Genomic DNA, 16349 nt, shown 5'->3' with positions numbered 1-16349 from the left:
ATTGTGTCATTTATTTTCTCTGCTATAGTAACTCATGCTTCATACTGTTTTCCTTCGTATCTCTCCTTGTGTAACCATCAAAAGAATTTGAACTTTTTAATACTTTGATGCCTGCCCAGTTCATCGTCAAGAAACTGACCTCGCCCAGGTCATCTTTTGGGGTCACTGGCTAAGGTAGTCCATGTGGCTGCCTTCTCAGTGCCCCAGGCAGTTGTCCCTGTCCCAGGTCTCTGAAGCCAGCAGCCCCAGAGTGTCGGCATGTTTTTGAGCCTGTTGGTTCCCGCTCTTTTCAGTGTCAGTGATGTTGTTGTTATGTGCTATCACATCTTCTGTGCATAACAGCTCTGAGCCCTGTCCTGTCAGGAGCCAGTATCATGGACTCTCACACACATACTCTCATTGCCCCAGTTACTGTGTCAATCCATCTCATTTCGGGTCTTCTTCTCTTGTGCTGTCCCTCCACCCTCTCAAGCATGGTGTCCTTCTCCAAGGACCAGTCCCTCCTGGCCACGTGTCCAAAGTATGTGAGATGGAGTTTCAAAATCCTGGCTTCTACAGGAAAACTTGGCCTCACCCTCTCCAGGACAAATATATGTTCAGTACTCTTCGCTAGTACCAGAACTCAAAGGCATCACTTTTTCTTCTGCCATTCCTAGTCGTTGTTCAGCTCTCTGATGCAGAGCCAGTAATTATGAAGACCATGGCCTGGATCAGGCACACCTTAGTCTTTAAACTGATATCTTTGCTGTCCAGCACTCTGGAGAGGTTCCTGACAGCACGTCTTCCTAATGCAGTTTGTCTTTTCATTTCCTGATGGATGGTGCCACGAGTCTTGATTGTGGAACTGAGCAAGCAGAAATATTATCAGTCTCAATCTCTTCTCCATTTATCATGGTGCTGTAAATTGGCCTAGTGGTGAGAATTGTTGTTTTTTTGATGTTGAGAATCCACATTGAAGATTGTATTCTTTCACCTTGTGCAGCAAACACTTCAGGTCCTCTTCCGTTTTGGTAAGCAAGGTTGTGTCATTAAAACTTACCTTCATTAGTGACCCGATAGAATTTCCTTGGTTTTCTATCTCAGATCTCAGGTTTTATAACTTTTATGAAAAGAAATAGAATGGCTCTTAATGCCTTAATTCTTTTAAGAATATAATTGCTTGTGGGAATAAATACCAGTTTCATTTCATATTATTTCTTTTTCCATATGCTTGAAAATCTTGGTTGTATTGTAAACCTAAGGTTGGAAGGAACCCTTAGCTTTGTTCTTGTTTGTTCTGTTTGTTTCTGTCTTAACCTATGGTGTTTTCCCTTCTTGCCCTTTATTTTAATGGCCTTCTTCTGCTTCTCAAGAACTCACACAGCAGCATTAATTGTAGACAATGGGGGATAGATCTGAGCTTAAGCACATTAGGAGCGATGATGATGTTGAGGGAGTAAGAAGAGGAAATGAAGGAAGATAATGACAGCTTTGTGTTTTTTCCTTCTCCTTAGCGTTCCCGTCCACTCTCTGCTAGTGATGCTGAAATGAAGAACCTTGTGGGCTCTGCCCGTGAGAAGGTGGCTGGGAAGTTAGGTGGCTCTGTGCTTGGTCTGTCAATGGAGGAGGTAAAGAAAACAGTACCTGAGGCCTTTGGGGGCTAACACAGGCCTCAGTGAAATAGATGAGTCATAATGTTAGTGGCAGGCTCGTTCCTAACACTGAGAGGGAAACATTCCATCTCTGAAAACAACATTTAAATTGCATTGGTTTCTCTTCCTCTGTCCACTGTAACCATATTGTTGTTGTGCACTGTTGAGTCGAAACTGACCCATAGCTGACACTCCAGTGGGTTTTCAGTGGCAGTTAATTGGATGGGAGGAGATTGCCCCTCCTTCTCCTGCAGAGCAGCTGGTGGGATTCAAACCACATGCCTTTGAGATTGCAGCGCAAATTCTTGCCACTAGGCCACCAGAGCTCCCTACCCATATGGATTCTAATTTTCAAAACAGGTAATCAATTTATCTTTTCCAATCTAGATCAAAGTTTTACGCCGGGTCAAGGAGGAGAATGATCGTAGAGGTGGATTTATTCGCATATTCCCTACTTCAGAGACATGGGAAATATATGGGTGAGGTGACTACTCTTATTTTATTTTTATTGTTTTTCAGTCTGTACCAGGAGGCCCAGAATTGAACTGTGACACCCAGTTACTGTTTATCTCTGTGTGATACTATTTTTGTTTTGTTTATAATATAACTATCTGTCAACCCATGAATTAGAGCATTCAGAATCAGTTAATCTACTTATCTGTTTCTCCCTTTTAAAAAAATTTCTTTTCCTCCACCTAGCTTGTTTTCCAGCTCATGATTAGATACTATCTTTGATTTTTTATTTTTAAGGTATAAAAAAATAAAAAAGCTTTATTAGAAAGTTCATCCCGGCAAGCTCTGGTGGCCTAGTGGCAAGAAGCTGCACTGCAATCCCAGAGGCGTGTGATTCAAATCCACCAGATGCTCTTGCTGAAGAAGGAGGGACAGTCTCCTCCTGTACGAGTCATATTTGATGGTACACACACACACACACACACACACACACACAATAATAAAAAAAAAGTCCCAAAGGGTTGGACCTTCCTCCTTGAAAAGGAGTACAATTTATTATTAAGATGGAATAAAATTTTATAGCAAACAACATTGTATCGAAAAAATGCTTTGTTTACTCTTTTTGTCAACTCTGAAATCTCGTTTACACACATTACAGTAAGTTTTGATTAAAGTTTGATAATGAGTTTCGACACATATAAATTCTAACTTAACCACTACAGTAAACACGAAGAAGACTCCTGTCACCTCCATAGGTCCCCTTAGGCCCTTGTACAACCAGAGGCTTTCTCCGACTACCACCTCGTAATTCCAGGCCTACCATACACAGTCAACACTCTTGGCACCAGCAGCCAGGAAATGAAAAGACGTATTGTGATGGGAAAGTCTGCTGTTAGGGACCTCTCCAAAGTACTGAAGAGCAATGGTGTCACTCTGGAGACTAAGGTGTGTCTGATACAGGCCATGGTCTTTGCAGTCACTTGTTATGCATCAGAGAGTTGGACAATGACTAGGGAGGATAGAAGAAGAATTGATGCCTTTGAGCTGTGGTGCTGGAGAAGAATATTGAGTATATCATGGAGTGCTAAGAAAATGAACAGGTTCAACCAGGCTGCTCCTTGGAGACAAGGATTCTGGGGGTTCATCTGACATACTTTGGACATGTTGTAAGAAGGGACCGGTCCTTGGAGTGGGACATCATGCTAGGGAGGGTGGAGGGACGGCGCAGGAGGGGAAGGCCCTCTGTGAGATGGATTGATTCAGTGACTGGGGTAATCAGGATGGGTGTGTCAGAGGCAGTGCTATTGGCACAGGATAGAGCAGGGTTTAAGGCTGTTGTACATAGGGTCGCTATGAGTTGCAAGTGACTTGATGGCACGTAACACCAACACCACCACCACCACCATAGTACTGATCTCTCCACCACTATTGATTAGTTTTTCTGGAATTTTCTAGAATAAATAGAATTGTTCATTGAATCCTTTTGTTCAACATAATATTTTTTAAATTCATCTATGTTGTTGCATAAAATAGTAGTTTCTTAATAATGTCTTATGTCATTATATGAGTACACTGCCATTTACTTATTGTTCACATCTTGGGGGACATTTGTTGTCATTTGCCATCTGTTTCACTCCAACTCCTTCCTAGCAATCTTGCTTTTAGCAGCTCTAAACCTTGCCTGAACTTGGACCGTCCTCCCAGCCTCCGCTGTGATCAAGCCCAGTTTTGCAATCACTGTGCCAGTACATTTCATTAAGGGGCTTCCTCTCCTCTGAACCTCTACCTTTGCCTTTCCTAACAGGAAGGATTTTCCTAAGGACTGAACCCTCCTGACAACATGCCCAAAGAATGTGCCTTTAAAGAACATTCCAGGTGAACATCTTCTAAGACAGACTGGTTCTTTTGATCGCTCCTGGCATATTCGTTACTCTTTGCCAACAGCACAATTCAAAAGCATCTTTTCTTCCTAAATCTTCCTTATTCATTGTCCAGATTTCATGTGAACATGTTTAGGTGTCATCAAATAGGCTAAGACTCATAGAAAACTTTGAACGGCTGATTGAAACCTTGGCCTCTCCAGTACTGTCCTTGGACTCTCCCCGTGCCCAAGCTCGTTGTTGCTGTCACGTGCACATGAAGCAGTTGAAAATGCTGTAACTTGGATCGGTTGCACTTTAGTCTTTCAAGTGCCGTTCTTACTCTTTAGTCCTTTAAGGAGGTCCTTGGTCCCAGATTTGCCCACTGAAGTAAGAGATGTTGTTATATACCATTGACCTGGAATCAACTCATGGTTAAACCTCTAGTGGAGGTTGCTGGCGGTTTTTTTAGGGTAAAGTTGTAAAGATAGATTTATTAGAAAGTTATATCCCCAAAGGGATGGACCTCCCAGTAAGGAAATACAGAGGGGAGGCCTCCAGAGGCTGTAAATTACACAGGAGGTGGCTGCCCATCTTTCGCCCACTGACCAGCTGGTGTATTCGAACTGGCCATCTTGGAGCTGGCCGCACAGCTTCTTAACCACGAAGATTCATAAATGAGCTGACTCATAGCTGAGCAGGCAGCGGGTTTTCAGAGCTGGAAATCGCACAGGAGGAGATTGCTCATTTTTGTCTCGCGTAGCAACTGCTTGATTCAAACTGCCTACCTTTGGGCTGGCAGCACAGCTCCATTGACTAGACTGCTGTTGTTTATCATCAAGTTGGAACCAACCCCTGGCTGATCCTCTGGTGGGTTTTCAGAGGCAGGTAATCGCTTGGGAGGAGATCCCCCATCCTTCTCCCATGGAGCACATAGTGGATTCGAACAGTATACCTTCGGCATTGCAGTACAGCTTCTTGCCATTAGGTCATCAGAGCTCCCTTCTAGAGCTCCCTGATTTTATCTAGTTGCATGCAAATGCACTTCCAGACTCATACTGAAATGGCAGTGTATAGGCAACGTTGGACTGTGCCACGCTGAGACAGTACCTGAACCTAAAGAAGTGACAGTGGATGTGTGTCTTGTGAAGAAGTTGTTTCTCAAGAGAAAGAAGGGAGGTGTTTTAACCAGGGTAGGTTTCTTTTTCTTTTTCTTTTTTTTTTTATTTTATTATTTTTGTGTGAGTGTACCGTCAAATCAGGTCTGACTGGTACAGGAGGAGATTGTCCCTCCTTCCCTGGCAGAGCATCTGGTGGATTTTAACCGTGCGCCGCTGGGATTGTAGTTGCAGCTCCTTGCCACTAGGCCACCAGAGCTCCCCCGTAGGTTTCTTTTTCATAAATTATGAAGCCATTCTGAGAAGAGAGGCAAGGAGAAACCAAGAACATGAAACTAATGCAGTTGCCACCAGTTAGTATGAAGATGTTTACTGATAAATATGCCATTTGATTAATACATGTTTATTGATGAATACATGTATTAATGCATGTTTATTATCAACCACATTGCAAGGTTTTAGCACTCTGTATGGTGCTTTGAAGAATTACATGAGATCCTGTTCTTTGAAAGCTGTTGTTGTTGTTATTGTTAGGTGCTTTCTAGTTGGCTACAACTCCTAGCAAGCAGTAGAGGTACACTGTGCCCTGTACTGTGCCATCCTCAGCATCCCTGGTGGATTTGATCCCATGGTGACAGTCACAGTGTTGGTCCATCTTGCTGAGAGTCTCCCCTCTTTCCCTCACCCTCCACCTTTCCAAGCTTGGTATTTTTTTTCCAAGGACTGACCTCTCCTAACAGCATGCCCAAAGAGTTAGCAGTACGATTATAAAGAAATTACTTCTGTATAAAAGAAAAAATGGTACATATTTTTATTGCCTTTTGTAATTTAAAAAGTGCTTGTATACATCATTGCTGTCTTTTCATTTTAATGATAAAGTGAAGGAAGGTCCAGTAAGATGGTATGATTTGCCCAGGATCACATACTAAGACTTCATTTAATTTCTGACTTTAAGTCCAATTTTCCCCTGCTCCCTGTGAGCAGGTATAATGTACGTACATACATACGTACGTGTGTGTGTGTACACATGCACACATCAAGTATACATACAGTGGACTAGTGGAGTTCAGGCAAGGATGCCTTCCTGGCAGCTTGGAGCATTCACACTTGGGAAGGCTTCATGAAGCAGAGTGAAATCAATCCCACCTCATTACCATCAACTTGATTTTGACTCAGAGTAACCCTATAGGCCACAGTACGCTCTCCCATGGTGTTTCCAAAATGTAGTCTTTGCAGATTATCCAGCATTGAACAATCAGAAGAGACAATTCCGCCTCCTGCACAGGCCTTAAGAAGCCGATGAATTCTCCTCAGTGGAGAAGTATTGTTATTGTTGATGCCCATCCATCGGGTTTAGACTAATGGTAGCCTTACGTGTAGCAGTAGACACTGCCTGGTCCTGCGCCATCTCCATCGTCTTTCAGCCTGTCATAGCATCTCCTTGCTCAATCCATCCCCTTGAAGGTTTCACTCATTTTATCTGACTTTTCCAAACATGATGGTGTCCTTTCTGTTGATTGATCTCTTCCAAATCATGTCACCAAGCAAGCAAGCAAGCTTAACTGAGGAATAACAACACAATTGAACCCGTCTACTATCTCTATTTTCAAGGTCTTCATGCATTCCTGTATTGGCTTGAATTTAAGCCCTTTCCACAGCAACACAGGGCACTTTAGTCATGATTTTTATCTTTGTCTTTGGATTTTTATACTCTGCATTTATTTTTTATTAATCTGAGACTTCTTGCTTTATCTTCTTTTCTACATTAACTCTTCTGTTTCTTTTGTTCTTTTCTCTTTATGCGCTATGCTCGGTGTTTTATTAATTTGACTTGAGTCAGTATCTGTTGCTTTGCCGCACATTTTCGAAATAGCTCTGTGAATCACCTGTCACATCAGTGCTTGATTCGTGGTCTTGTTTCTCTATTTTCCTCCTGAAGTGAGCTAACCACCAGTTCTTTCTGTGTCTTTCAGGTCCTACCTGGAACACAAGACCTCCATGAACTATATGTTGGCAACACGTCTCTTCCAGGACAGGTAAGGGTTTGCTGGTCTCATGGATGTGCTAGAACTCTGACAAGATCATGGGGAAATGCGCATGAAGAAGAAAGAGAGAGGCTTTAAGAAAGTCTTCATGTGAAATCTCTGTTAGAAAAGGCCTTGCCATAAACACAGACTCTCTTCTTTGTTTAGTCTTAATCTATCATTAACTCTCAACATTTTGTACCAAACAAAGAGTTAAACTATAAAGATATTTGAGTAATCTCAAGAGTCAGCCTCAGTTTAGTTTTAAAGAAGGCTATGACCAAGTTTTGGTTTTTGTTTGGGTTTTTTTTTTGTATAGACACGGTTTTCACAAGCATGATTATCTTTTTTGTTTGTTTTGGATTTTGGTTGAAAGAGATTATGATGGTTGGATTAGGAAAGGTGGAAGGGAAGAAACTCACAATATAGAGACACTTAGTGTTATAAGAAACAGTGACTTATATTTTTTTAATATAAGAGAAAGTAGTGAGAAGCAGTAGAAAACAGGCTTTGACATCCAAATAGCATAGCCGTCAGGGATTGATTTCAACCCACACCCTTTGGTAGTCCCAGAGCCATGACTACATTAGTTCTCTTCTGTAACTGATTATCAGAATGAAGCATCCAACTATTCAAGAGATATCTATTGTGTCTGTAATGTCTGCTTTTGTGAAGGATTCTTCAAATAGGTACTCAAGTTTCATGATCAGGAAATACAGGGAATTTATAATTTCTTTATATTATTTTGTGATAATTGCCTGGAGGTTAAGTAATTACATGTGTTGTTTCTAATGGAAAAAGTTTTTACATTTTAAAATCTCAGTTTTAAAAAATGTATAATGACTATCTGCACCCCTGCCTGATCCCGTGCCCCCAAACTTGAACAACTTTTCTTTTTGTTTCATTGGGTTATTTTTTAGAATGTGTTCTAGTGTGTCACTTTTGATTATTTTGGTTTTAAAATGAGCGGATCAGTACTCTGTGATTATATCAGAGTGCTTTGTAAGAAATTTTAAGACTCTGCGTCAGAAATTTTAATATTTTAAGACTTTGAAAGGAGTTTGTGCCGAACTAGAGGAAGCAATTACCTGAGTGGGAAAAAAACCAAACTTTCTTGAGACTTTCTGATCATGAAGTGACAATATAAGAACATTAGCATGGAAAGAAGACGAGAAGAGCAAAGATATGTTGGTGAATACTACTAATTTTGACTTGACTTTTTTCGATGAAATCTGCTTCTATCTCTGATTCCATTGAAATAGAACTTTTTAAATTATAAGCCTACATTAGTGGAGAACTAAATATATACATGAAAATGAAATGATGTCAAAAGTTTCAAAAGAAAATAACAAGTCAGTGTAGCAAAAAGACTCAGTTGGTGTATAAGCATTCCCGGACGTATCTTTTGATCAAGAATGGAAGATGCTGAAAAAAGAAGTCAGCACTAAAGTCACTGCCATAAAACGAGGTTCTGAGAGTTGAATCAGCACCAGTAGAGACGTTTCAGTGGCTAAGTCATGGAGGTGCTCACTATGTCAAGACATCTGGATGAGGCTGTCTGGCCAGTTGACTGGAAGAGATCCGTATTTGTGTTCATTCTAAAAAGAGGTAATACAACTGAATATGAAAACTGTCAAGCAAAGTCACTAATATCACATGCAAGCATGTATGTTGTACATGAACATGGAATTGCTAGAAACTCAAGAAGAATTCCAAATAGGTCATGGCACTAGTATTACCATGGCTGATGTCAGATGGCTCTTGATGGGAAGCAGAGAATACCAAGATGGTTATCTAAGTTTTATTCATCACACAAAGGCTTTTGACTGTGTAAACAATAAATTGTAGATAACACTTGGAAGAATAGAGATTTCAGAACATTTCATTGTCATCATGCACAACCCTGTGAGCAAGAAGCAACTGATCAGTCAGGACAAGGGAATGTGTGTGGTTTAATACTGCCTAGTGCCACTGTTGTAAAGCAGGACTGACATCGGGGTTGGGAGGAACTAAGAAAAAAGGTGGTAAATAGTGTATACTGCTTTGAAACAGGTGAGGGAGAGACTGTTTAGGAGGAATATATGGTTAGATATTATTGTCATGACAATAGTGGCTGCATAGTGGAGTGGACTGGGGGGATTGTATAACAGTGAAAGATTTTTTTCTTACTTTTCAAAGAGAAAAGTGAACTGGGGCAGGAGGAGAGGTGGGAAGGGAGGGAAGTGTGCAACAAGGAATGAATGGAAATACAAAGTCTCTGTAAACTTTTATTACAATTATTTAAAAATTTTAATAAGAAGAAAAATATCAGCAAAGGTTGAATGTTAGGCTCTGTTGTATCCTTTCACTCCGCATATTCAAGCTGTAAGCTTAGTTCAGAAAGTTGTGCTTTATGTAAAATAACATGGTGTGAGTGTTACACAAAGACTCATTGACAACCTGCAATATGAAGATGATAGAGTCTTGCTTGGCCAAAAATGGAGAGGACTTACAGCACTTACTAAGGAAGCCTTTAGTATAAATTATACCTCAATATAAAGAAAATTGACTCCTGGTGGCCTGGCCTAGTGGCAAGAAGCTACGCTGCAGTCTTGAAGGTACGTAGTTCAAGGCCACCAGCTACTCTGCAGAAGGATGGGCAGTCTTCTGTGTGATTAACTGCCTCTGAAATCCTGCTAGAGAGTCAACTATGTGTAGGTTCCAACTCTACAGTACACAACAACAACATAAAATTAAATCTTCACAGTGAGATCAATAAACAAACATGACAAACGGGGAAAATATATTGGCATTGTTAACGGATTTTATTTTACTGGGATCTATATTCAGTGCCCATGGAGAAAGCAATCAAGAAATTAAACAAGTTACATTGGACATGTCTGCTGCCAAAGGCCTCTTTAAAGGTTTCAAAAATAGAGATAACAGCCTGAGGATTAAGAGACACTTGGCCCAAGACATTGTATTTTTAGTTGCCTCACATACGTGCAAAGTTTGGACAGTCAACAGAGGGGACAAAAGAAGACACCATTGAATTTTGGTGTTTGCAAAAACCCTTAAATACCATGAAATGCCAAAAAAATGAACCAATCTGTCTTGGAAGTAGAGCCCAAATGATCCTTAGAAACAAGGATGGTGAGCCTGTGTCTCATTTTGGACATGTGATGCAGAGGGGTCAATCCTTGGTAAGAGACAGAATTTTTAACAAAGTATAGAGTCCGAGAGAAAGAAGTCCCTCAATGAGAGATACTGCAACCATCCCTTCAAACAAGCAGCAGTTGTGAGATGGCACAGAATGAGTTTTATTCTGTTGTATATAGATTGGTATAAGTTAGAACCAATTTGATATCACCCAGTAACAGTAAACATACAGTCCTCAATTTCAGCAAGCAAAGCTGTGTCATCTGCATGACGCAGGTTACTGATGAGTCTCCCTCCGATTCTGATGCCACAGTCCTCCTCATAGAGTCTAGCCTCTTGAATAATTTGCTCAGCATACCGATTGTCTAGGTATGAAGAGAGAATACAATCCTGACACACTCCCTAATTCTAAACCATGTAGTGCTCCCTGCTCTGTTCGCATAGCAGCCTTCTGGTCCAGATATAGATTTCACATGAGCACAGTTGAGTGCTCCGGGGCTCCCATTCTTCTCAATGTCAGCCACAACTTGTTATGATCCACAGAGTCATGCTGACTTTGCATTGTCATTAAAGCACAAATAGACATTTTTCTGTATTCTTTACTGACATCAGCAATGATATCCCTGGTGCCATGGCCCCTCCTAACTCCTCTTTGAACTTCTGGCAGTTCCCTCTCTATGCACTACTATTCTAGCCATTTTTGAATGATGTTCAGCAGTATTTTGCTTGCATGTGGTATTAATGATATTATTCAATAGTTTCCACATTCTGTTGGATCACCTTTCTTGGGAATGGAAACAAATATAGGCCTCTTCAATCTATTGGCCAGACAACTGCTCTCCAAATTTCCTAGCATAGACTGCTGAGCGCATCCAGGGTTGTATCTTTTAATTGAAACAACTCAGTCAGTATCCCATCCATTCCTGGGGCCTTACTTTTAGCCAAAGGCTTCAATGCAACTTCTCTTTCCTCCTTCATTACCATTGGCTCCTGCGCATATGGTTATGTCCTGAGATTTTTTTCAGTGTCAATCAGTTCTTTTTGGTATAGGGATGCTGTATGTTCCCTCCATCTTCTTTTGCTGCTTTCTGAGTCATTCAGTATATTACCCATAGCATCTTTCAATATTGTGACTCAAGGTTTATATTGAAGGGTGGGGGAGGAATGTTAAATGAAGGGAAATTAAAGAATTGCATGAGGAGAGAATGTGTTAAAAGGATCAAAATTAAAAAACCAAACAGCACACCCCCTTTAGACATGAGTAGTGCTCAGTTCTTAAGGTTAGGTCCCACCTCTAGTGTAGAGGCCATAAAAGTCATGCCTTTAAAAATATTTAATTATGGGAAATCTATTCCTTTTGAACATTTTTTGTTGTTTTGGGTTTTTTTTTAACTATGAGAATTAAGGTTGATTTGCAGTACAATTTCATAAAATTAGAGCACTTGAGGCTGAGAGCTAGTAAGCCATTAGGTTACGTTTTTAAACTCATGAAAGTGTGACATTGAACATGTTACAAGATCTTAAACTTTTTTAAAAAAATAAAGGTAATGCTTTCTTTCCATGATTGTTGTGAGAAATAAGCATGACTTGCTTTATAACTAAATAGGCAAATGCAGGTGATTGCCAGCACTGTTTCCCTAGATCTCATTTAACTTTATCTTTTCTTTTCTATTGACCTTTTCCCCAGGTCACAATATAGGCCTACCCTGTTCCCTGTGTTCTCAGTAAAGCTCATCATTGCTGCTTTTCAAAAATGTCCTCTTGGTCTAGATTCATATTGAATTCTTAAAGTAAAACTTTTAAGACTATGTATATATGTGTTTGTGTGTGTGAATTCAAGGGAGAATACCTGAGCCACATTTTCTAACTGTCATCTTTTCTCTTTCTATAGGGGAAATCCAAGAAGAAGCATATTGACAGGAAGATCACGGTAACTGATTTTTAAAGGTTGAGACATTATTTCCATGTGCATGGTATATTACTGTGTAACAGACTAAGCATGATATTCACACATTATAATATAACCATTTGCAGTTGGGTTTGAATAATAACATAGTGTCTTCTGTTGAAATATTATTTTGTAGCCTGTTTTCATAAACTAAAAGGTTGGGATTTACTTCATTAAAGGTACAGATAGTGCTTTTCAACAAATAATGATAGTGTGCTTGTTTGATTGTGGAAGAGATACCAAAATTCTAATGAGATTTCAGACTACTGTCATGTTAGATTCAAATAAGTCTATTGTTTGACCTTGGCATCCTGGTAACATACAACTCCCCATATGTTAAGGCATTGAGGAGGCTTTGCTTCCGGTCAGCCATCAAACCGGAAGGGTGCAGAGTATCTGTGACTCTTCATTTTGGTGTAGGAGAGAAAGGCCATGGAGGAAGAGGTTGAGTGGCTTTGTCTAAATGGAGACTGGAGTCACAATGCAAACTCTCAAACCTTCTGTGCTGCACCTCTTTAGAAAAGAAAATGATAATGGTGAAAAAGAGATTGCTTAATAGTATGTATGCATTTAGGAATCATTTAACACAAACTTAGTTATTTATCTAAGCCCATTAGAGAAAACATTTGAAATGTTTCCTTAAAGTGGGGAACACTGTATTCATCATTTAATTAATGAACAAACAGAGGAATTGAGCTTGCAGCTTGACTCCAAAAGAAAATGAGATTTAGTGTTCAGATTTCCCCCATTTTTTATTCAAGGAATATGCTTCTTGGACATAATACTGTCACTCTGAATATTTGAAAACCAGGCAACAAAAGGAAGAGGGATGCCCTTTAAAAGAGTAACTAAAGGTCAGCGAATCTGTCCTTTTTCCCCATTTGCACTATTTATTTTGCCCTGGTAGGGGCTTGGGGAGTCATTTTTATTAAAGACGTGCAAGGAAAAACTAGAATCAGTTCTTTTTTTTCTATAAATGCATTTTGCTCTTTATGCAGAAGCATTCAGAGACAGTTATGTGTTGATTTAGTTTACATTCACACTGGCATCTGACAGGAGATTAGATGAAGTGGATTATTCATGCAGTGAACCGCCACTTAGCAGTAAGAAAAAAAGAAGTATAATTACTGATATAAACATGGAGGAATCTGAAATACATTGGATAAAAGAAGCCTTATACAAAAGAGCTCATGCGTATTTTTCCATTTTTAGGAATTTCTGAAATAGGCAAAAGCAGTACATAGTTAACAAAAGTAGAGTAGTGGTTTGGTGTAGTTTGTGTCATTGCAGGTTGTGAATTGTGAGGTTGGCAGTTCAAATCCTCCAGCTGCTCTGAGGGAGATAGGTGAGCAGTCTCCTATTGTAAAGATTTACAGCCTGAGAAAGAGGGTCACTATGAGGCAGAGGGGTTTTGGCTTGTAAGGGTGGGATTGACCTGGAATGTACATGAAAACTTTCTGACGTGAGTCTAATGTTCTGTATATGGATAGAATTTGAAATCTGTTGTTCTGTACATTTGTCAAAACTCTTCAGGTGGTCATTTAAGATTTAGGTATTTCACTGTATGTCAATTTTACCTCACCTCCCCTAAATGACAGTGGAGGAAACTGTCAAACCAACATTGATCTCTAGTTACCAATCCTATGGCTGTTAAAGTGTTGAGGATTAAAGGGCACTGATATTTGGAAGTTACTTCGAAATGCTTCAGAAATCAAGTGTTCAATATATATAAATAAAAGTTTATCTAGATGGATACATGATCAAGCAAGTATGTTGTTGTTGTTGTTATGTGCCATCGAGTCGCCTGCGACCTACAGCAGCTCTAGCCTGCCCTGTCCTGAGCCAGTCTCACTGATTCCCACACACCAACCCCCATTGCCCCAGTTACTGTATCAGTCCATCTCATCCAGGGTCATCTTCTCCTGCACTGTCTCTCCATCATTCCAACACGATGTCCTTCTCCAAGGAGAGGAAGGAAAAGTTTAACTGTAGAAACTAGGTGGTGGATATTTGAGTATTTACTGTACAATTCTTTAAACACTTCTGTTTCAATGTTGGCGTGATAAAAGGTTGGGAAAAGAAAATAAGTCTGGCTAAAAGATACATACTAGCTTACTTATGAACACCTCAGTGTTTATTAATTAGCGAAGGTTTGTGTTATATCAGCTGGGTGCTGGGCACCTTCCCAAGTGTCACGGGCACAGTGTTAAATGAGATGAACATGGTACTTGCCCTGAAGGAGGTATCATTCTGCGTGGGAAAGAAGTGGGCTTTAACAAACAAATTTATTCCTTTACAGTTTAAGATGGCAACTGTAAGGGAAGGCCCTCTCTGTGTGTCACTGGAGTCAAAGTCCTTATTTCCTTTGGCATCTGTGGTATTTGAGTTCCCTGGGGAACTCTGTGTGTCCTGTCCTCCTCCAGTGACAGAGTTTCATCATACACGAGCTCTGGTCCCCAGAAGATCACACAGCTATAATTGTTGATTGTCAAAACTACTCCCTTTCCAGCATCCTCTTCTGCTAGAATGTATCTGTCTGTCCAGGGTTCTTTAGTTCACAGTATTTTAAAAATCTCTCTCCTGAAATCTCAGGAAATTATAGCATTTTTTGTATCTCTGATTTTTTTAAGATTAATATTCTCAGAACTTTTTACTGTAGTGTGACACTGAGAACTTTGCTAAATAAATCTCTTTATCCTAAAAAAAACAACAACAAACCACCCAAAACCAAACACAACTTCTTATTACCTGGAGCAGTGGACCTACACGTTTTTACTAGAATGGCATGAGCCCAGGTTGCATTTCCTTCTGTGTTGGAGCTGACTTTACAGCAGTCAGTAACAACAGTACAGGCAAAGGTAGCTGGAGGGTCATGCAGGCAGAAAGGGCGAGAAACACTCTTTGTTTTTATAATGGACCTGGCTTCATGAAGAGCCTGGGCTTTAATATTTTGAATCGTCAGATTAATTTCCACCCAAATAACTGGGATGAGCCCAAACATAAAGCTGTCTCAACTCACATTCCGTCCTTACGAGATGTCTTTGGAGGGAGGAGTGTTTGTGTTCTTCTACGACAGCAATGTCATTAATATTCGTAGTTTGCCTATTATCAAATTTGGCAGAGTTGATGAGTTGTTGTGAGATGCCATCAAGTCAGCCACCTGGCAGCCCTCTGTGTGCAACAGGACGGAACACTGCCTGGCCGTGCCCTTTGCTGCCTCATGGTGGGTGCAGTGCAACAGTCCATAGCAGTGGCATGAATGTTTGTATTTTTCCTTTAGACTTTTTAAACTTTATCTTTTTTTTAATTGACTGAAAACAACTCTACCTTGTGTTGTTTTGTTTTTAAGGCTTAATCTAAGGGATTGTGACAGCTAGGGCTTTGCTGTTTTCAGAGTTTATTAATATGCATCCCATTTCTACCCTCAGAGTGAGGACCTTCCCGGTTCTTGGCTCAGATTCCTACACTGAGACAAAGCCTTCCTAAGATTTACTGTCCAGTCCAACCACCCAGAAATTCCCCTTGAAAAGCCTTAAATAGATAAAAAGACATAGCCTCTCCCTCATATTCAGAGACTAGAAACTCCCAGAGGAGTAAGGTGATGACTTGACTTCAAAGGGAATATGCTCAGAAACAAGACCTTTGACAGACGGAATTTGCAGGAGTTCAGAGCCAATCAACCAGACCTTGAATTCTCAGTATACAGATTAGCTGCCTGTTTTTAAACATCCGCTTGGATACTTGTGTCTGTTTCAGTGGCTTAGAGCTCGCTCTATTTCTTTGGTGACCTGTCATCCATGTCTACCCTGTAGCCTTAAACCCTTGCTGGCTAAGCTGTGCTAGCATCTCTTCTCTAACTTGGGAGTTCTTTTACTGTAATTGCTCCTGTAGTAGCTGCTGTTGTCCCCTTCTCCCAGCTCTCTTCCATTTAGGACCTAATTGAATTTTCCCCTGTTCTTCATCTGTTACCACCCCTTGTGCACTAAACCAGGGGAGCAGTGGGGTAAACCCCACTTTCCTTGCTGTTGTGTGGTAATGAGCAGCAGAATTCTGTTTCCAAAGAGTGGACGTGGATTCTGTCTTCCCATTCCCACTTCTGCAACCTCGTCGCCAGCTCCTCACCTGGTGCAGTCTCTCAGCCATGACCACCCAGTGCTTGGTCGGAGCTTGCATGTTAG

The 16349-nt window shown here is 40.5% G+C and overlaps 1 protein-coding gene across 1 annotated transcript in view; it reads left to right on the top strand.

Annotated features, from left to right (window-relative positions):
* TTLL5 (tubulin tyrosine ligase-like family, member 5) overlaps positions 1 to 16349 on the top strand; it is a 344374-nt gene that overhangs the window by 106073 nt on the left and 221952 nt on the right. The window contains exons 16-18 of the mRNA XM_006884777.1: positions 1494 to 1607; positions 2019 to 2110; positions 7035 to 7097. Coding sequence (XP_006884839.1) covers positions 1494 to 1607; positions 2019 to 2110; positions 7035 to 7097 — 269 coding nt within the window. The remainder of the gene's footprint in view (positions 1 to 1493; positions 1608 to 2018; positions 2111 to 7034; positions 7098 to 16349) is intronic.

The sequence above is a fragment of the Elephantulus edwardii genome, unplaced genomic scaffold (genome assembly GCF_000299155.1).
Source record: "Elephantulus edwardii isolate Elephantulus edwardi_28Jun2011 unplaced genomic scaffold, EleEdw1.0 scaffold00037, whole genome shotgun sequence".
Classification (NCBI taxonomy): Eukaryota; Metazoa; Chordata; class Mammalia; order Macroscelidea; family Macroscelididae; genus Elephantulus; species Elephantulus edwardii.
This window is presented reverse-complemented; position numbering and strand designations above follow the sequence as displayed.